Here is a 21,754-nt window from a genome sequence, read left to right on the forward strand (position 1 = left end):
GTTAAATAAGCAGGGCGACAATATACAGCCTTGTCGTACTCCTTTCCCAATTATGAACCAATCGGTTGTTCTATTTCCGGTTCTTACTGTTGCTTCTTGATCCTCATACAGGTTTCTCAGGAGACGGGTAAGGTGGTCTGCTACTCCCATCTCTTAAAGAATTTGCCACAGTTTGTTGTGATCCACACAATCAAAGGCTTTAGCGTAGTCGATGAAGCAGAAATAGACATTTTTCTGGAATTCTCTTGCTTTCTCCATGATCCAGCGAATGTTGGCGATTTGATCTCTAGCTCCTCTGCCTCTTCGAAACCCAGCTTGTACTTCTGGTAGTTCTCGGTTCACATACTGCTGAAGCCTAGCTTGTAGGATTTTGAGCATCACCTTGCTGGCATGTGAAATGAGCGCAATTGTACGGTAGTTTGAACACTCTTTGGCGTTGCCCTTCTTTGGAATTGGAATGTAAACTGACCTTTTCTAGTCTTGTGGCCACTGTTGAGTGTTCCAAATGTGTTGGCATATTGAGTGCAGCGCTTTAACAGCATCATCTTTTAGGATTTTAAATAGCTCAGCTGGAAGACTGTCATCGCCGCTAGCTTTGTTGTTAGTAATGCTTCCTAAGGCCCACTTAACTTCACTCCCTAGGATGTCCGGCTCAAGTTCAGTGACTGCACTATCATGGCTATCAGGGACATTCAGATCTTTCCTGTATAGTTCTTCTGTGTATTCTTTCCACCTCTTCTTAACCTCATCTGCTTCTGTTAGGTCCCTGCCCTTCTTTGTCCTTTATCATGCCTGTCTTTGCACAAAACGTTCCCTTGAGATCTCCGATTTTCTGAAAAGATCTCTAGTCTTTCCCATTCTACTGTTTTCCTCGATTTCTTTGCATTGTTCATTTAAGAAGGCCTTCTTGACTCTCCTTGCTATTCTCTGGAACTCTTCATTCAGTTGGATATATCTTCCCCTTTCTCCCTTGCTTTCCACTTCCCTTCTTTCCTCAGCTACTTGTAAAGCCTCATCACACAGCCACTTTGCTTTCTTGCTTTTCTTTTTCTTGGGGATGGATTTAGTTGCTGCCTCCTGAACAATGTTACGGAGCTCTGTCCATAGTTCCTCAGGCACTCTGTCTATCAGGTCTAATCCCTTAAATCTATTCCTCACCTCCACTGTATATTCATAAGGGATATGATTTCGGTCATACCTGAATGGTTTAGTGGTTTTCCCTATGTTCTTCAATTTAAGCTGAAATTTTGCAATAAGAAGCTCATGATCTGAGCCACAGTCAGCTCCAGGTCTTGTTTTTTCTGACTGTATAGAGCTTCTCCATCTTTGGCTGCAAAGGACATAATCAATCTGATTCCGATATTGACCATCTGGTGATGTCCATGTGTAGATTCGCCTCTTGTGCTGTTGGAAAAGCGTGTTTGCTATGATCAGCATGTTCTCTTGGCAAAACCCTATTAGCCTTTGTCCTGCTTCATTTTGTACACCAAGGCCATGCTTGCCTGTTATCCCGGTGATTTCTTGACTTCCTACTTTAGCATTCCAATCCCCTATGATGAAGAGGACATCTTTTTTTGGTGTTTGTTCTAGAAGGTGTTGTAGATCTTCATAGAACTGATCAACCTCAGCTTCTTCGGCCTCAGTGGTTGGGGCATAGACTTGAATTACTGTGATGTTGAATGGTTTGCCTTGGATTCATACTGAGATCATTCTATCGTTTTTGAGATTGTACCCCAGTACTGCCTTTCCCACCCTTTTATTGACTATGAGTGCTACTCCATTTCTTCTAAGGGATTCTTGCCCACAGTAGTAGATATGATGGTCACCTGAATTAAATTTGCCCATGCTTGTCCATTTTAGTTCACTGATTCCCAAGATGTCGATGTTCAATCTTGCCATCTCATGTATGACCAGCTCCAGCTTACCTTGATTCATTGATCTTACATTCCAGGTTCCTAAACAATATTGTTCTTTACAGCATCGGATTTTCTTTTCACCACCAGACACATCCACAGCTGAGTGTCCTTTTGGCTTTGGCCCAGCCGCTTCACACTTTCTGGCGCTACTTGAAATTCCCTCTGCTCTTCCCCAGTAGTATATTGGACACCTCCCGACCTGAGGGGCTCATCTTCCGGTGTCATATCTTTTAGCCTTGTGATACATTCCATGGGGTTTTCTTGGCAGGAATACTGGAGTGGGTTGCCGTTTCCTTCTCCAGTGGACCACATTTTGTCAGAACTCTCCACCATGACCTGTCCGTCTTGGGTGGCCCTGCATGGCATAGCTTATGGCTTCACTGAGTTACGCAAGCCGCTTCGCCACAACAAGGCAGTGATCCATGAAGGGGAAAGTGTTTATTCCTCAACACTAAAACAATTCCTAGTTTCCACAGACATGCTGTATCAGCTGGATACATTTTTATGCATTTCATAAGTGTAGCAGTATTGTGGTGTACTGTCAAGAAGATAAACAATGCTGTGACACTTTAACAAGATTACCTTGCCATAAGATTTCATAGGGTCTGATCAGATGTTGCATTCTTCATGTGGTAAGTGGGAATGAGGATGGAAGGCATAAAATTCCTACTTACTTCATAGGTAGCATTTATCGTGTTAACATTGTCTCAGTAAAAATAATGCCCTTAGACAGTTAACAGTTACCTGCTTCATCAAATGCATGAAGTTACAGTTCATACAGAACAGTTACCTGCTTCATCAAATGCATGAAGTTACAGTTCATACAGAACAGTTACCTGCTTCATCAAATGCATGAAGTGGACTGAAGGGAAGAACAAAATTAACAAGGTGAGATCTAAAGAGAATAAGAATGCAAAGCACATCGTGATTGCAGCCAGTGAATATACTGTATTGCTGAGAATGGCAGAAATAGGAGGTGGTCAGCATTCACCAGTGAATGTTGCTATTTCTTCCATTGGTTGTTATTGCCAACATTCACCAAGGGAAAAAAAAAAAAACATTTAAACATCTGCAACTTCTGACATTCAGAATAATGTGTGCATACAAGAGTATTTTGGAAAGAAATGGCAAAATGAATTTCCATGCTGTACATTGATGCAATTTTCCAAAGCACTTTATATATGGGCCAAGATGCAGTCGGGGGTAAGCATGATTATAGACCCCCCAAATGGATGTGGCATTTAAAGCATATAGGGCCAAAGCAATTTGGGGTTTCATATGGACAAAAGAGTGGGTTGGATTCAGCCTAGAGATGGACAAATCAGTCTATATCTAGTCTGCATTAGTTTCTCATGAATTCACTCATACGTCTAGCTGTGTTCAGGCTTTTACCTGAACTCATGAAGGCTTAAAGTGGGTAGAGGAATGGGGCTGTGCAGACTGCCCCCACCCCCTACTCTCAGCATGATCAGGAATGCTGATAAGGCAGGGTCCATGATCTCGCAGAGAGTTCTAATCGTGTTTAACTGAATGTGAATAGAACTCCTTTTTAGACCTTGCCTAGTCAACACAGCAAGGTCTGAACCAAGGAGGGTGGGACCAGCATGCCCAGAAACATAGCGGGCAGGGGCAGCATGCATGCCCCATCCCTCTACCCACTTTAAGCCTTCATGAGTTCAGGTAAATGCCTGAACACAGCTAGACTTATGAGTGAATTCATGGAAGTTCAAAAGTTCAGTCAAACATATAAACAGGGCTTCTGTTTCATTCAATTTCCACATCAGTCTGAGAATTTTTGGAAAAGCGCATGAACATTTATTTTCATACACAGCTTTCTCCAGCATATACACATTTTTGTTAGCAACTTTCCCTAATATATCCATTTTTATACACCGTTTTTGAGCTGAGAAGAACTATGTTGCAAAATTCAGAGAAGTGCACAATACAAAGGATACTTGTGTACTAATCTGCATGTTAATCCTGGAAGTGCAAATTAGATTGGCTTTCCTAAAAATGCAGACCAAATGAAATTATCCCCCTTTCCTAATCCAGCCTTAGTCATACTTAAAGTAGACCCATTGCAATAAATGGGATTTAGGATAGTCACAACTAACTTAAGTCCCATTGGTTTCAATGGGTCTATTCTAAATATGACTATTACAGGGAGCATTATAGGATGTCAGGGCAGATTCCAGAGTGATAACGTAATGTGTTCCTGGTCGTCCACAACCCTTAGAGTAGATAGTATCATGTTCAGTTAACAGAATCGCAGTTGCATCTTGGCTTTCTAGGAACAGTGATGAGTTCAGGAGTACTTGATGGCATTACACTTTCACCACTTTGATACCTCTCTAGAAAGCGCTATATAGATTTGAGTAATAAAATAATAAATAATACTGAGAAGCTCCAAGCCTCAGCAACTATGGAAGACTGATCTCTGTCAGAAATATGTCTTGCCATTATGCCTGTATGTTAGAAAGCCTGCTAGTAATTATTAGCACTGCTTTCTGAATTCAGTTTAAATCGTCTTACCTGCACTCATCCCTCAGCTATCACTAAATCTCATACAAGAACTGAGATCACAGATACAAAGAAGAAACAGAGGTGTGTGTGTTTTTAAACACTGTACCGAGAATATCATATCTCTGCACAATTTCATCCATTGTCCTCATACAGTAAATAGGAGGAAGAGGAGAAATGACCTACCCCCACCACACTAAGGTGAATTGTATTACTGAAGGATTATTCAAGAATCTTTGAACTGATTCTAGCTACATCCTTAATGATCTGTGGGAAGCCATCAAGTTATCGGCAGAATGTGAACTGAACTTTGTAACTTCCTTCTGTCCTATATTCTCAATCCATCAGACAATAGTGTTTTAATTTCCTTTGGCTTTTGGCCCATTGGATGAGAACAACAATGGAATGGAATGAGCAAATATGTGAATGAGCAGAGTTTGTCCTGCTCACATATGCTTTAGCAATACTATGTCTTTTTCTTCCCAAATAGTTATCAGGCATAAACATAGCATTTTTGTGGCTTGATGCTATTCATACTTTTGGAAAGCAATTACCAAGTTTTTCTTGAATAGGAGGGGCCATTTTTGGAATGTTGGCTTTGTCAGGGCTACTTTGTCTGTCTTCTCCTATGTCCTTGAAGTCACTCCCAGTTGACTCTGCCTGTCATATTTTTCCAGTTACTACTGGCAACAACCTGGTGTACCATCCACAGTGAGGCTGTGACTCTCCATGTCACTGGCTCACTTCAGACTACATCTGGATCATACTTTTTCACCTACTTGTGCACTGTTGCTAAGACAATAAAGTTACCTTCACAGATGTCTTCAAACACAGCCGAACAACCACTTTCCAGCCAGCCTGGTTCAAAAGTCAGAAGTATATTATGATGCTGTAGACAGAGAATAGATCACTTCTATATTTTATACAGCATGTGATATATTGTTGGTGCTAAATACATGTTGCGTAGTAATAAAAGTATATGTGGTTGTAGAAAGGGCATGTAGTTCATCTTTAGTGCTGGCTAGTGGGCAGTTTTAAGGCTCTGTACACATAAATTAAACAGGGCTGCATGCTAAAATAATATAAATATTCTGCAACTGTATAGATTACTAAAATTAAATAAATTGTAATACATTTGCTTCTTCTTTGGCTCGTTATAGGAGGACTGTGAAGCCTGCTTTGTCTTTTGAAATTTCATTAAACCATCTATGTTCGCATGCACTGATAATCCAGAATTCCAGAGAATTCTGACTTCCCATTAATTATCTGCATGCTGGTGCATGCAGCCCAATCACTCTTCCTTGGTTTCTCCTGCCAGCAGGAGCAGCTTAACTAACCAGGAATTAAGAGCTTTGCATCACATCTGAACCAGAACTCCTGCTTTGTTGCTCCTCAACAAGACCCATTAGGGGAGTGACAAGCTAAGAGCCACAGTTCTGTAGTTCTGAGCTTTTAATTCCTGATTAGTTAAGCTGTTCCCACTGGTGGGAAGGGCACCAGCACACAACCAATTCCAGAATTTTTTGGAATTTTGGCTTACTGCTATGTACAAATGTGGCTACCCTCTCACACTTTCAACCTTAGTTTCACAGCCACGTAAATTAAAACTTGCTTTTCTAAAAAATAAAAAAAATAAAGCAGAGATTTTCAGGATACTATATGTGTAGCATGTGTATTGTTTGTACTGCAGAGCCCTACAAATATTTATTTTATTGGTACCCAAAAATGGCACTCAGGGCAGCCATCTACAGAAAGCCCTGTGGCTTGATGAAGCAATGTGGATCAATGATGTTTTCTTTCCTCTTGGAAAAGTTGGCAACCAGCCAGAGCCTACATGGTCACCATTGTCAGATGAGCTCAAGGAACATGGGGTTGGATCCAAACTTGTACTCTGAAGAATTCCACTCATGCTGGAGGAAGGGGATGGGATGGTTATTTCTGCTGATTCCTATTCCCTGTGCCCTCTGATAAGCTGCTCCAGAGGGTTGGTGGGCACTCCGGAACAGCATGGCAGGTGGTGCTGAGGGCTGCAGGAAGGAGGAGGATTTATTGAAAACACACCACCACCACCGCCACCTGCCTCATCTGGATCCCAATTCCCTCCACAAAGAGAAGGCTCCCTTCCGTTTATGGAGGGTGAGTCTGAATCCAAGTCATGGTTTTTCTGTTACATCAGTGGTGGTAAATTTGTGGCCCTCCAGTTGTTTTGGCCTATGGGCCCCATCAGCCCTAGCCAGCATAGACAATTTTGTGGGATGATGGGAGTTGTAGGACAAAACATCTGGAGGGCCACAACTTGCCTTCCCCTAAATTACATGTATAAACACATATGCTTGAGCAAAGTTATATCTCATGTTGGCTGGATCTGCGTTTCTAAAAGATTTCCCCCCACATATTTTAAAGCACCCAAAGTCGTACCTTATTAGATTCATACGCCTTACCTAGGTGTACAAATATTAGAATCACTGATTTTAAAACCCCCATGGATTTCAATAACATTGAAAGCAGAGTGTTAGCTGAAGCTTTTCTGCATTTAGTTTTATTGAAAAAAAAGTTTCTGTTCAGCAGAGCTGCAGAATGGAGCTCCTTGGAAAATGCCAGGCAGCAGTCAGGACACAAAGAAAGCTGTTTCTTCAGCGCAAGGTAGGAATGTTGGCACCAGGCCAGTTTCTTGGGTACCAGCTATGCTGCCATTTCATCCGGCTTACAACGCAGTAAGTGCCTAGCTACATTCTGCTTGGCCAAGACCATTGAGGAGGTGATAGTGGAAGATTTGGTTCTTAACCCTTTCTCTTTGTGTCTTCCTGCTGGTCAAACATACAGATATACATACATTTTGGAATGCAATGAAGTCCTCAGTCTCACCACAGCTTCTGCGCTGAAACCCCAATTTGTTCATACTCTTTTTTTCTCCCCTCCCCTACTTGCCTGAATCATTTCTGCATCTTATCTAGATTGCAAGGTTTTTAGCAGCCAGTCCATTTTTTTCCTCACACACACACAAGAATTAAAATGCAGGGTACACAGTGCATGAACATAGCCTACGTGTGTGAACCTTGTGTGTGCATAACCTTTGTGCAGATGACCCAGTCAAGATATGGTAGTTGGGAGGGTGGAGCTAGTGGGTGTGATTCTGCTCCCCCATCCATACATTGATTATATGCAGGTGTGTTCTGAGCAGACCTATCACCAGGGCCAAAACAAATAAGAAGACAAGACTAGAGAAGCTGTAAAAAAAAAACCTGGATTTCACAGCCAGTGGGAGTTTCAAGTCTAATAAGTCAGACTGCCTAGTAAATGAATAAAAGGATCAGGGCATCTAATCTGTCATTTTAGGACCTGTTTCACATATGGATTTATCTGGTATCAAGTGACCTGACTTTGAGTTCTGATGTAGCCAATGCATGGAATTGTCATTTGCATATTTTGTGTTATTAGTCTGTTATTTTCCTGCTGCTTAGCATTTAATAACCTTGTCTTGCTACCAGAGCTGGTCTCTCAGTGCTTAATGAGCATGCCATTTAGTAATAAATGTATACTTATTTAATTTTTATTTATGTATCACTCATAATAGAGATGGCTTGGAGCATGGAAAAAGGAAAAATGTAAAAATATATGTAAAATATAGTAAATTAAAACTACCAAGATTTAACTTTGGCTGTCAAATGCCAGCTGTAATTGTTCTATTTAAACTAAGATGCATGTTTGATTCTGTTAATGGATATTGCCATATATTTCTTTCCATTTTTCTCTCTGTCTCTTTCTCACCCCGCTCCCCCTAAATATACATCTGTTGTAATCTATCCTTTTTGCACAAATCAAGATAGTAGATTGTTCAACAAGTTTGTTCATTCAGGAAGTTATCCTTAGGTGGTTATCTATACACCTGGAAGTAGTTCTATTGAACTCAGTGGGGCTTTTTCTGAATAGACATGTATAAGATTGCACTAAAGTACAATCCTTGCTTACATGGATAGGGAACCTGAACGATCTTTTAACCATATATCTTTAGTATGTATGTTTCTGATTACTGTGTGATTGTAGACTAGTTTGAACTCTGTCTAACCCTGCATACCTGAATCTATGTAGTGGTTTAAAGTTTGTTTATATGTCACCTGGAGCTGCATAGTTACTACTATTCTATGGTTGGTCCCATACTGTTCCCATTAAATCTACAACTTCTAGCCATATGTTTAAGGCAGTTTTTTGTGCTTATATACCACACTATCAATACACTCTCTAATGGGGCACATATTACTGGGGGAAGCATGGGAGCAAAGTTGCTACGACATCGGGTAAAATTAGAAAAGGGCCTTCATTAAAGGGTGGAAGCCCACAGGTGCTCTGCAACATTAGTATCCACATGCACATGACATTTCTCTGTTTGTTGTCAATTGTTGTCTAGTTTGCCTAAACAGAAACTGCCATCTTGCATGTCATTACACTTTCTAAAGTTATCAGCTTGTGATAAATAGGCCATCTGAAAGCTTTGTCAGCTGATCCATTCACAACAATGGATAGTTTCTGAGTAATGCCCTTGATTGTTTGAAAGTTGGTTAAGGGATGGTCATTCCAGGATAGCAGGGTTTTTCCTATGAATATTTTATTGGCATTTAAATCTAAGATACTGTATTAGATAAAAAAGCTTTGGCCTTTTAGGTCAGTTTTATATTTGATAGGCAAAAAAATAAACCTTTTTCTCTAACTTTTTAAATTCTCTGTGAAGAGGTAACAAAATCATAGCAAAAATTATGAAAGGGGACAACAAGAAACAAATAAACATATTTCAAATAAATATATTAAAGATACAAAGATAAGAAATCACAATGCAACTGTTCACAAATGTGGTATAGAATTGACACCTACATTAAAAATATAAGCAATCCCCCTGCATTGTAAGAAATACACAGTACAAATAATACAAAAAATGTAAGTGCCTCACTCAAAGAAATAAAAAGAAAATATAATTCCAGTGCAATCAGTGATGTCAAAAAGAATTCTACTGCCATAATTTATGAAGAGTTGTATAACTCCAGTCATACCAGTAGGACAAAGACAGACAGACAGTCAGACAAGCTTTCTGGACAGCCAAGCGTAGAGCTGTTCCTAATATGGATTTGCTGATTAGCTAACTGCAGAAGGCTCCTCCTTCTCCTGATTCCCTGCATATGAGCTAGAATAATGGAACTCTTGATATACTGAAACAGTGGAATCCTTTTTTTCCCTTTTTTTTAAAACCATTTATCATCCTGGAATTGTCTTTTCAATAGGATTGAACTTGTATGATTTTATTACTTATATTATATTTAGCATTACTGGCTTTTGCATTGTTCATTTTGTGTATTTCTTTCTATGTGGTGAGTTGTTTGTATAGTGTATTTTAATGTATTTATACATTGTTTCTGCTTGGCTTCATATATTTAGGATATTTATTTAGCATATGTGTATTTGTTTCTTTGTTCTCGTTCATATGTTTCCCCCTTTGATTCTGTGGAAAAACCTTTCCTCCCTTTTTTCATCTTGGAGGCAACAAAATCTACATATAGTGAATAAACATTACAGAACACTATATAATGAAGTCTCCAAAGTACATCAGTCTCCATAGCCTCTCCCAGCAAATTCTGATGAATTTGTGCTCTTTCAAGAGATTGCATTTCCACCTTTCAAACACTGTTTGTTAACTTGACAAAAATGCCTGTTCTGAGATGAGGTCTCAATAAATTCAGTGAAAGATAACAGAAATGAATGGTTACTCAGAGTAAATATCAGTGGAATGTTTGTCAATTTAAAACTAGTGGAAAATTCCCACTAGAATTTTAATACCTATGAGACAAAGTATTTTGAAGAAAGTCTTTTCACTGAAGGGCTTGTTCTAAGGTACTTGATATTTGATTTTGTAGTAGATTTGTTGTTGTTTATTCGGTCAGTCGCTTCCGACTCTTCGTGACTTCATGGACCAGCCCACACCAGAGCTTCCTGTCAGCTGTCGCCACCCCCAGCTCCCCCAAGGTCGAGTGCGTCACCTCCAGAATATCATCCATCCATCTTGCCCTTGGTCGGCCCCTCTTCCTTTTGCCTTCCACTTTCCCTAGCATCAGCATCTTCTCCAGGGTATCCTGTCTTCTCATTATGTGGCCAAAGTACTTCAGTTTTGCCTTTAATATCATTCGCTCAAGTGAGCAGTCTGGCTTGATTTCCTGGAGTATGGACTGGTTTGATCTTCTTGCAGTCCAAGGCACTCTCAGAATTTTCCTCCAGCACCACAGTTCAAAAGCATCTATCTTCCTTCACTCAGTCTTCCTTATGGTCCAGCTCTCGCAGCCACAGGTTACTATGGGGAATGACATTGCTTTAACTATGCGGACCTTTGTTGTCAGTGTGATGTCTCTGCTCTTCACTATTTTATCAAGAAGTAAACGACTTCTGATTTCCTGGCTGCAGTCAGCATCTGCAGTAATCTTTGCGCCTAGAAAGACAAAGTCTGTCACTGCCTCCACGTTTTCTCCCTCTATTTGCCAGTGATCAATCAAGCTGGTTGCCATAATCTTGGGTTTTTTGAGGTTTAACTGCAACCCAACTTTTGCACTTTCTTCTTTCACCTTCGTCATGAGGTTCCTCAGCTCCTCCTCGCTTTCAGCCATCTTGTAGTAGATAGTTAATACTAATATCAGCTCCAGAGATATAAACATTTGCCTCGAATCATAAGTGACAATATGATTCTGTTTTGTCCTCTATGAAAACAAGTCTTTTACTGTCATACTGTCTTATATTTATGAAGTATCATGCAGTGTTATGCTGATTAGTTGTATATTTCCCTATTTTGGAAAACAGCCATGTAGTTGAGCACAATTAAGTATGCATGACAGATTTGTACAGTCTCATGTAGTGAGTACTCTGCAGTTCATGGAAAAAGTGGGTAGAATTATACTGTTGCTCATCAACTTTGTGCCTTGTTGTGGCTGGCATGCATAGGTTTTTGTGGAAAGGCTTATAAAATTATAAACATGCATTCTGAAGTAGGTTAATGTAAAAATAGAGAGCTTACTTTCTAAATTAACTGGTTTCCTTAGTTCAAACAAAAAATTATGCAGTCTTTGGGACATTTGCATTGTACAAGCTATTATTTTTCTGATAACTAATATGTGATAGTTTATCAACATCTAACTAGCAATGGATTTATTGAAACCTATAAAATAATATACAGTCTTCATGTTCTACAGAGTTACTGCCAGTGTATTTGTCTTCTATATAATTACTCAGTTTTGTCTTTTATTTGGGGCCTTTTTTATTGGCAGGAAGATAGTGCTGACTTGAAGTGCCAGCTTCAGTTTGCCAAAGAAGAAGCCACGCTGATGCGTAAGAAGATGGCCAAGCTAGGCAGGGAGAAAGATGAGCTGGAACAAGAACTCCAGAAGTACAAGTCCATCTATGGAGATGTGGAAAGCCCTCTTCCCATTGGGGAGGCTGGAGGGCCACCCAGCACCAGAGAAGCTGAACTGAAGCTTCGTTTGAAGCTAGTGGAAGAGGAAGCTAACATATTGGGCAGAAAGTTAGTGGAACTAGAGGTGGAAAACAGAGGTATTAAGGCTGAGATGGAGGATATGAGGTGCCAGTATGAGAGAATCTGTCTTAGCCAGGACCATGTTTCAAGCATTCCTACCTCACCTTATGGTGACTCTGTGGAGTCAGCTGCAGAGCTGCGCCGCCATTTGCAGTTTGTAGAAGAAGAGGCAGAGCTGCTGAGGAGATCAATCTCTGAAATTGAAGATCATAATAAACAATTAACAAACGAGTTAAATAAATTCAAGTTTGAGCCTGGACAGGAGTCTGGCTGGCTTGATGAAAATGCTTCCAAGTGCGGTGGATCCTTACAAGAAGAGCTGAAATCAGCCCGGATGCAAATCAATGAACTGAGTGGGAAAGTGATGAAACTCCAGTATGAGAACCGTGTACTGATGTCCAATGTGCAGCGCTATGATCTTGCCTCACACCTAGGACTGCGGACTTCAAGCCCCAGGGACAGTGATGCTGAGAGTGATACAGGGAAGAAAGAGTGTGACAATGAAGAAGGCCGTCTACCTCAACCAAAGAGAGAGGGACCCATTGGGGGTGAGAGTGATTCTGAAGATGCATATGAAAAGACATCAGGTTTTGGAAGTGGGAAGCCATCAGAAGTTAGTGATCTGTGTTCCACTGAACTGACAAGGGCCAAAGAGGATGCAGAGTCCTTGATCAACATTAGGCGTGAGGCTGAAAGGCTTGAAAGAGCTGTGGACCGTCTGATCATTGATACAGATAGTTTAATATATGAAGCAAAAGTGCATATAACCAGCAATGCTTCCTCTGAGCAAGGTTTTGAAAAAGATGAAGAAAGAGGGGAGAGCAAAAATGAACCAGAACTTTTGGACACCATTAATTCAAGGATGAAAAATTTCCAGAAAGAACTGCAAACCTTCTTGGAGAAGGTTAACAACACTGGGGAAGGCCTCAAAGAACAAATGGAAGATCTTTCCCCTCTCCCTCACCTTACAGAGTCTTCCAGTTTCCTGTCCACAATGACATCCATATCCCGGGATTCACCCATTGGTAACCAGGGAAAGGAGCTAATCACAGATTTCCAGGTAGGTAGCCTTCTCGTTTGTCTCCATGCTTTTTGTTACTCTTTCTTGCTGCACCGGTGCAAACCTTACTCATGGCTGTTTTGTTATGATTTTAAAGGATAGGTTACAAAACGTTTGGTAGGTTTTCCTTTTAACTTCCTGCTCCTTAAGTACAGAGGCTGTTCCACATGGCAAAAAGGCTAATGGAAGCAAAAGATATCTGAGTCTTCCCTCCCCTCTCTGGTCTGTTCCAGCAGATGCTGTATTGTATTCCTAGCTGTTTAGTTATGACTTCAATTTAAAAGAAAATGGTTACCAACAGGCAATGCCAAAATAAACGTTCTTTTCATATGCCATTAGTAGTTTTGCTAATGGTTCCGTAAATATCTTCTTTTCTCTTCCACTCAGTCCTAAAATGAAATGTGTTCTTAAAATATCTTGCCAAAAGCTAAATATCTAAAGTGGAATAAGTTATATTCTTGAAAAGCCTGCTTACAGCTCTCTCACATAACTGTAAGCACTGTAGCACTGTAGCCAGAGAAGAACTGCCTTTCATAATGCATTTCCCCTAGGCTCATGTCTATACTGCCACAGCTGACACACTGCATATGGCTTTTCTGCACAACACAAGTAAGGATGGAAGAGCCATGTATCCCCATATCCTCCATAACTTGTATGCTTGCTATTGGTTTGACTCATGCATCCTCATTGCATGCGCCTCATAACCAGTGTTTGCATTCTTTCCCCTCTCTTTCTCTTTTTTGCTTTTCAGATGTTTCAGCCCATTATTTTGCTCATTCTCATTTTAGTTCTGTTCTCTTCACTTTCTTATGCCACTGCATTTAAGTTGGTTTTTCTGTTCACGCTTTTCTTTGTCTTGTAGTTTTTTCAGTCGTCTACCTTACCCATTTTTGTTTCTTTTATTCCCTCCTGTCTTTTTTATGTTATAAACCCCACCCATGCACCTAACAGTCCAAACTGAGGGATCAGATGGAGTGGCAGCACAGCCAAGACCATGGAGACGAGCGAGAGATTCATCACCAACGAGGCACCAACGAGCAACACTGCAGAGCTGATGGAGACTTTAAACTCTACAGGCCAGGAAACAAGGGTTGTCTCAGTCTAGAGGTTAGCACAACCTGTTAAAATCATCTTGCTGCCTTGGAAGGGAGCAATAAATATTTGTCACAGAAGCTAAGACTAAATGGGGGAATAATTCATGTGAACCATCATGATTTGCATTTGAACTAAGCAACCTTCCCCACCATACACACATGTTTGCTTAAACTATAAAGCAAAAATCTAGGCACTCTTATCATCATTGTGATCGTGGTAGCTATCCTGGATATAGCTATAACTGGTCTGGAAGATAGCCTGCATGCCGTGTGTGAAATGTGGGATAATGTGTTATATCACCTCGTTTCACACTGATGGAGTTGGAAAGCCTTTGGAAGTTAAATTATATACCCCAGCACTCTTTCTGGCAATAGTCTCTGCAAAGTTGTGGTGCATTATGCTCCAGGTAATTCATACTTGGCACATATTAATAATTTTGACTTTATGGAGGAGATCCAAAATCCATTCTCTTCTGTGAACAGAACCTCTCCAAACATATGCAGGTATCCCGAGTGTGTATATCACTCACTTCCATTCTAACCAAACAACCGTTTTGTATGCACAGAGCTCCATAGCCACTTTGAAGGCACTAGATTATGCCCCATATCTTTATCCATAGGTGTCACATTGTTAAGTGCCACAATAAATAGTTTAAAAAGCATCAATTTCCATCTTAGAGTCTGATGATCTGGCTTGGAACTAGTCAGATTGGAAAGCTTATCGGTGAGTGAGTGCAGATGTATAGAATTTGAGTGGTGACCTCGCCCCATGTTGCTGTATGATTTTCTGTCCTCGATTGAGTTGAGGAGAAACTGGTTCTATGGGTTTACAGCAGAAGCTGGCTAAGTACAGTCCGATTGTCTGGAAAGCAATGATATCACTAACTCACCTCCTCACCAAAGCAATTCTTCAATGTGTTATCTCTTATTTTTTAAAAAATAAGGGTACATTGATTTCTTAAATTTTACAAGCAGCATTTTAAAAATAAAGAAGACTGCTATGCCACCTGAAGCGTGAGGGAAGAAGCAGAGTACTGAATCAGCATTTGATTTGCTAGCCATTAAAGGAGCACTTCTATGCATGTTTAGATAGGAAAAAGTGCTACAACTCCCAGCGTTCCCCAGCCAGCATAGCTGGCTGGGGAATGCTGGGAGTTGTAGGGCTTTTTTCTAACATGCCTAACAGTGTAGATGGGGGAGGGGGAGGCAGGGGAGAACTGCAGGGGAGAAAAACACAGTGTCTCGATTTGCATGTATGCTTGCAGGTACCATGGACTGACTTTTGTTGTGACTTGGCTAGTCACAGAATGAATGAGCAAGATTCCTTTTGAGAAAGGAGAGAAGGAAGCTTGATGTTAGTACAAATAAGCAGAGTCTGGAAGTGCATTGATATTATGCTGAATAGTGTCTCAGTTCTAATGGTCTGTATTGCAAAAGGCATGCTCTCCTACAATTTGTCCGGGCCCAGGGCTGCAGGGTCAGCACTGGTTTCCCTCTTTATGGAGCAGCAAACATGCAGAAAGCCATAAAGACGGAGGTGTTAGATTTTATACATAAATGGGGTCAGTTATTCAGAAGCCTTCACCCCAGAGTATAGGAAAGAAGTAAATATTAGCCATTTCTTTCAGACGTATATATCCCATAATACCACAAAAGTTCAGTTTTTCAAGTTATATAAGCATTTGCAACAGAGGTCATAAAATCTGTATTTTGATCCATAGGTATAACAATGTCTGTTTACCTGGGGTAACCTTGCAATAGTTGTGCAGAATCAGTGACTCCACATTTTTGGATTTTAGATTCTTACCAAACAATTGCTTTTTTGCTCCCCAAAGTCAGCTGCAGGTTTTGTCAAGTTGTTAATGTCATCAATAGATAAATGTTTATATTGTATGTAACAGGCTGATATTAAACTCAGATCCATATACAACAGCCCAGAGGTCAGAGATTCCAAGAGGAACATTTATTTGACCATTATAAATCAGGGAAACATGGCTAATATGTATATAATTGCCCTTAAATGAAATTGTTTTTGAATATCGATTTTAGAAATTGTTTAAACACAGTTTGATTAATATTATAGACAATGAGTTACAGGAACATTAAACACAAACATAGTTTAATACAGCTGACAAACATTACTTATGTGCCAGAATGGCAAAGTACTGGACATTTATTACTCATCTAAAGTGTACTTAAAGCATGGAATGGTGAAACTCATCTGTGACTGTGGGAAAAGAGTTCACATGCTTTTGTCTGGAATAAAAGACATGGATTAACATAAGACTGTGAAAATTTTCCCATAAACCACTCTGATTATGTGAACAAAAGAGTGGCTACAAGTTTAACTAATCTGCATTAAGTGATCCTTCAGAATGTTCCCTGAATGATCGATCAGTTATTCTAATCTGCATTCATGACTGTGAGAAGAGACCCATGGGTCTTATTTATTCTAGATTAATTAATCCTACTTCTTTCCTAGTTAAATTGGGGATATATTTCACAGTGGGTTGGATCCAGACCTGCTGCTCCATGAATGAAAGGGCTCCTTCTGTTTTTGCAGAAGTGAGTTGGATCCCTCTCTGTGAACTGGACACCGCCCCAGGTGGAAGGGCAGAAGGTGATTTTTGCAGATTTTCCCTCCCTGTGCATCCCTCACAGTCATCTCCCACATTCCGGAGCAGATTTTAGGGGGCTGCAGGGGAAGAGGGAAGAGGAGAAAATCTCCAACTTCTTTCTGCTTGTAGGAGCATTGAGTTTGTGGAGTTCAGCTCCATGCAGCTCTGGGTCCAACCCAGTAATTTGCAAATCAGTTGATGCAGAAGATATTTTGTGAGCAAAATTATATGCAATAGATACTGAAAGTGAAAAGTAGCTTTCATAAGTGGAAACTAATTTAAGGATGTCATCTTCTCTAGGTAGGAGTTTCATTGACAGAGGCAGCAGTTGGCCACAGCTGAATATTTACTTAATAACTATTCTTTGGTGAAACATGAAGATTCAGCGCCTGATAAATTATTTTTAAATCTCTTTTTTTTTATTCTGCAAAATAAAAAGCGGAAGAGAAGTTCTTTATTGTTACAGCAAGGATTACAAGTAGATAACTGTAGGAGAAAGATGCACATTTTTAATTATATCACATGTGATCTTCCTTTTTACAATGTCTGCTTATTTTAAATTGTCTTATCCTTTTAGATAAATTTAGCACTTTTTTGGTAAAATCTTTGTTAAATAAATAAATAAATAAATTTGGGGGGCCAGCAGAGGGTGGCAGGGGAAGTGGTGGGGGCTTCATGCAATCCATGGGTCATGTGTTGCCCACCCCTGGATTAAGCCACCTTACACTTCCCTTCTTCACATGAGGTTGTTCAAATCTGGATCCAGGCCCCACACACTTACTTTAGAGTAAAGAAAACAAGAAAGGTTGCTGCAAGCTATGTAATTAATATAATGTGAAGTCTGGTCCTTCTCAGATCTTATCAGCTGATGTTAGAATCAACGTCTGCAAAAATCTCAATTTGCCATTAAATGCTTCTCTGAAACAAATGGCAAAAGTGAACTTTTAGCTGTTTTGCTCCAGGAAGGAATATCTTGTCACTGGCCTTTTAGCTATTCTCTAGCTTTCTTGTTGGACAGGGCTTCTGACAGAGCATGGAGAGTATTACTATGAACAGACAGGTCATTTTGGCACCTCCATTTAGTTTAAGCTAAAATTTGCTGGAAAAAAGTCCCCCCCCCCCATTTAAGTTCTAGTTTTCCTCTGCAAATTATTTTTACACTGAGTGTTGTGGTAGATTAATTGTGAGATTACAGACAACAGAAGTCTACTGTCTTGCATTTGAAACCAGCCTGTAGTCTTAGGTTCCTTTTAAATTGCTACCATTGTTTGAACTACATTAGTAGTTATTAGTGTAAAGTATTATTAGAATGTATTTACGTAAACTCTGCAAGAAAAAAAATGTCTTTTTAGAAAACGCCTTAAGTAGAAGACTTTTTGTTTTCTTCATTAAAACCAGTCATCCAACTCCTTCAGCACATGGGAGGAGGTGGACACCCACTGAGATGCATGTTCCATTCATTGCTCAAGGATGGAGCAGAGCTCCGTTGTCTGCCAGAGAACTATCCTTCTTAGGGTGCAATCCTCTGCATGTTTAGACAGAGAAAAGGCCTACAACTCCCAGCATGCCTCAGCCAGCATGGCTGGCTGGGGCATGCTGGGAGCTGTAGGCCTTTTCTCTGTCTAAACATGCATAGGATTGCACCCTTAATCTGTAATACAAACAGACTGTTGGATCCAAAGAAGTGCAAGCAGAAGAAAAATAGCCGCTAGTGCTGTTCCACAAATCTTTGTGCAAGTGCTAGAGAGTTTATCCAGAGCTGCATGAGGTGGGTTCTATAATCATTCGTTATTGTTATGGCTGAGAAAAACAATGATATATGGGGAAAACTTTGTATATGGGAAAAACATTGGTATATGCAGATGGCCTGGGTCATATTCTCCACACAAGTGCATGCCCAGATCAGTCAGGGCAGCTCACATGGAAAAGTTTTTGCTCTGACCCTAAGTAGTCCTTTTTAGAACATGAGCTTTTCAGAATTAATTTGTCTTTCGACTGCCTTTTCCTTCTAACAGAAGGGAAATGGGGGGAGGGGCTACCTCACCCCTCCTTAGAAAATCACTGAGGAGGAGGAGGAGATAACCTCTGTTGGTGTACAAACATATAACTTTGTATGGGGCACATAGACCTCTTCCTTAGGCCGAATGGAAAGACAGCTAAATCCTAGCTACATAAAGTGTAAGGTTCGTTGCAAATGCAACTGTCTTTACAATGTTATTTATGTACTGCTGCACCTAAGCATGTGCATAGATTCAGCATAAGACCCCCATTATTTATTTATCATTTCTTCCATTGCCCTAGTGCAAGAGGTGCCAATTACACTGTTCAGCACATCCTTCCTAGACCTTGTACATAAATGGACAGGAACCACCAATGACTCATTTCAAGTAAACCAAAGGGATGTCAGAGAAGCCATGCCTTACCAGATCAAAGTTGTGTTACGAGGTGTTAGTAGTAGAGGACTAGGGGTTTAGGGGCAGTACCTAGTAGGGAAGATCTAGATCGTTCTGTCCCACTTGCCGACTGCTGCTGCTCAGGCTGCAAAAGGATCTGCTTTCCCTAAAATGCCTAAAGCAAAACAGTTATCCCTTGCTGTTCTTCAGTTCTGCTGCTTACGTTCAAACAACATGTTAAGCCAAGTTCCATTATTTTTTCATTTGTGGGTTGTTTTCCTAAACCAAAGAAGCCTGAGGCAGACTGCATCTGAGTGGAAGAAGGCTGAGCAGGATTCAGAGTCCGTGATCTTTAGCTTTTAAAGGGTCAGAGAGTTGAATAGCCTCTCCTAGCATTCTTTTGCTTAGACACCATCTGTCTCAGGCTACTTTCTTTTTTAAGAAAAAACAGCAAAGTATCACAGAACTCCTAATAACGTAGTTTCAGCCTTAGATTGGTAAGATAAGAAAGGCAGTATATTGTTTGTTCTGTACTTGAATAAATACATAAATGCTTTGCAGACTAATTCTCCTATTCAAATAGATAGGGTGCTTCCAGAGGGAGGGTATTCTGCATTGTCCAGTATTCGGTCTTTTCCTCTTTAAGAGTTTTTTTCTAGTAAGACAAAGGATGGGAGAATTGGTGGGAGAACATGGGAGGGTTATGAACTGAAGATAACATCATGGGTCCCCTGTAATATTCCATGAATGAGGCAGGATGATTGCACCATAAAAGCTTTGTCTGGAAGCATCCATAATACTGTAATTTAAGCTGCAGTCCTATAGCCACTTACCTGAGAATAAGACACATTAAATTCAGTGGCACTTACTTCTGAGCAGACATATCTAGGGCTGTGTTGTTTGTATCTTATTTCCTCTAATGGCCATGCCACTAAAGGTCTGCCAGCATTGTGACTATTCTTTGGAAATGCTGCACCATCTTCCATAGCTGCCTTCCAGAGAACGCTTTCCATTCTTATTCTTCAGTGCAGCACGTATAGGTCAAAGCACATCGACAGCTTCAGTGAATTATTCCATTCACTTCAGTGGCTTTTAACATCATGTAATAAGTTGTTGACCCAGCCTGAGAGAAGTACCGTGAAATGAGAAGCACCTTTTCCTTTGCCTACCTCAGTGACACCCATACCACTGAATGGAATGCCACACCGGGGTTGCCTCGTACTTAGGAAGGACTATTTGACATGCATTTTATGCATTGCAGCAAAGAGAACTTGAATAATTAGTAAAGCTAGTTAAACAGAATGGATGGATGTCTTGGTTTGATCTTTAATACTGTCATTTTAAATGTAACAGTCTAGATTTGGTATAGAACGTAAGTATCTATAAATCAAATATGTCATTTTGCTAACTCCTCCTTTGTCTCTACAGGGAATTTCATGTATAAAAGATCACAGTGGACTGAGGTTTTGAATTTTCTTCTTATATTGGTTTCAGCATTCATAAAATACATATGGGTGCATTTTTTTTCCCTATTGACCTATTTCATTAGTTCATACATAATTTTTTTGCGTGTCTCATAGTCACCAGAAAATCTGTGCAGGGTTTGATGCACTTGTAAAGTAGGTCCTTCCGGTATTAGATGGTAAGGATTTCTTACACTGGGTATGTGTCCCCCACCCCCCACCAATGGAATGGTGAGAAAAACCTCTTGCAAATACAGTTTCAAAACTGTAGGATGACAAATTTATGCAATTACTGGTAAAAGAGAGAGATGTTTTCCTTAAGAGTCTTCTGTGCTGTCAGTTTCTGCCCGAAGCTGACAAAATAATAGTCCTGAAGTAATTTTTTATACCCAAACTCTAAATGAATTTGGAGAATTGTGCATAATATTGCTTAACACTCCTGACTGTCAGTTGTTTTAGCAAGTATGAGGTATAATCAGGATTGGCATAAAATCACCTTTTATTCTATTTCATAAAGAATGTTGAGTGTTCTAGCATTTAATTAGAATCTGAGCAACAACTTCTGAGGACTTGATTTTTTAAAACCAAATTAAACACAGTTTACTTACAGTACTTGAACATATATATAGTAATACTGAATGGTAAGGATTAATACCAAATGAGTGCATCATATATGGCAGAATGTCAGAGACAACGTGATATGTTTCCTTTTTTACCACATCTGCAAACACATACTGGAACTGCTCATTTCTTTTTGCCTTTTCAATCCTTAATTAGCTGTTTTAGAAAGATGCTTAAAATAGAATCTATGAAAGTTCATTCTGAAAATAGTTGCACATAGGCTAATAAATTAGTGAATGTTTTCAAATGAACCTAAATTGTATATTCATTGAAAAAAACACCATTTATCATTATTAGGGTGCATATTATGTGGGAGTTATCTTGTGTACTTATTTGTGTATATCTTACTTATTCTTGACTGTGTGGTAAAGTTATAAAATTCTACAATTTTTGTAGAATAAGAAAATGGACCAGAATTTTCTTGTCATTCTAGAAAGACTTGGGGTCAAAAAGACTTTTCAGCTGAGAGAACATGGAAACCTAATCATCTTCCTAGTTAATTATGTTT

The 21,754-nt window shown here is 39.9% G+C and overlaps 1 protein-coding gene across 2 annotated transcripts in view; it reads left to right on the forward strand.

The window, feature by feature from the left end:
• MTCL1 (microtubule crosslinking factor 1) overlaps window positions 1-21,754 on the forward strand; it is a 144,025-nt gene that overhangs the window by 76,458 nt on the left and 45,813 nt on the right. For both annotated transcript variants that reach the window (XM_084848102.1, XM_084848101.1), the window contains exons 5-6: window positions 11,732-13,057; window positions 14,009-14,164. In XM_084848102.1, coding sequence (XP_084704228.1) covers window positions 11,732-13,057; window positions 14,009-14,164 — 1,482 coding nt within the window. The remainder of the gene's footprint in view (window positions 1-11,731; window positions 13,058-14,008; window positions 14,165-21,754) is intronic.

This window comes from Heloderma suspectum, chromosome 4 (assembly GCF_057233095.1).
Source record: "Heloderma suspectum isolate Gila_16-S chromosome 4, 16-S_ref, whole genome shotgun sequence".
NCBI lineage: Eukaryota > Metazoa > Chordata > Lepidosauria > Squamata > Helodermatidae > Heloderma > Heloderma suspectum.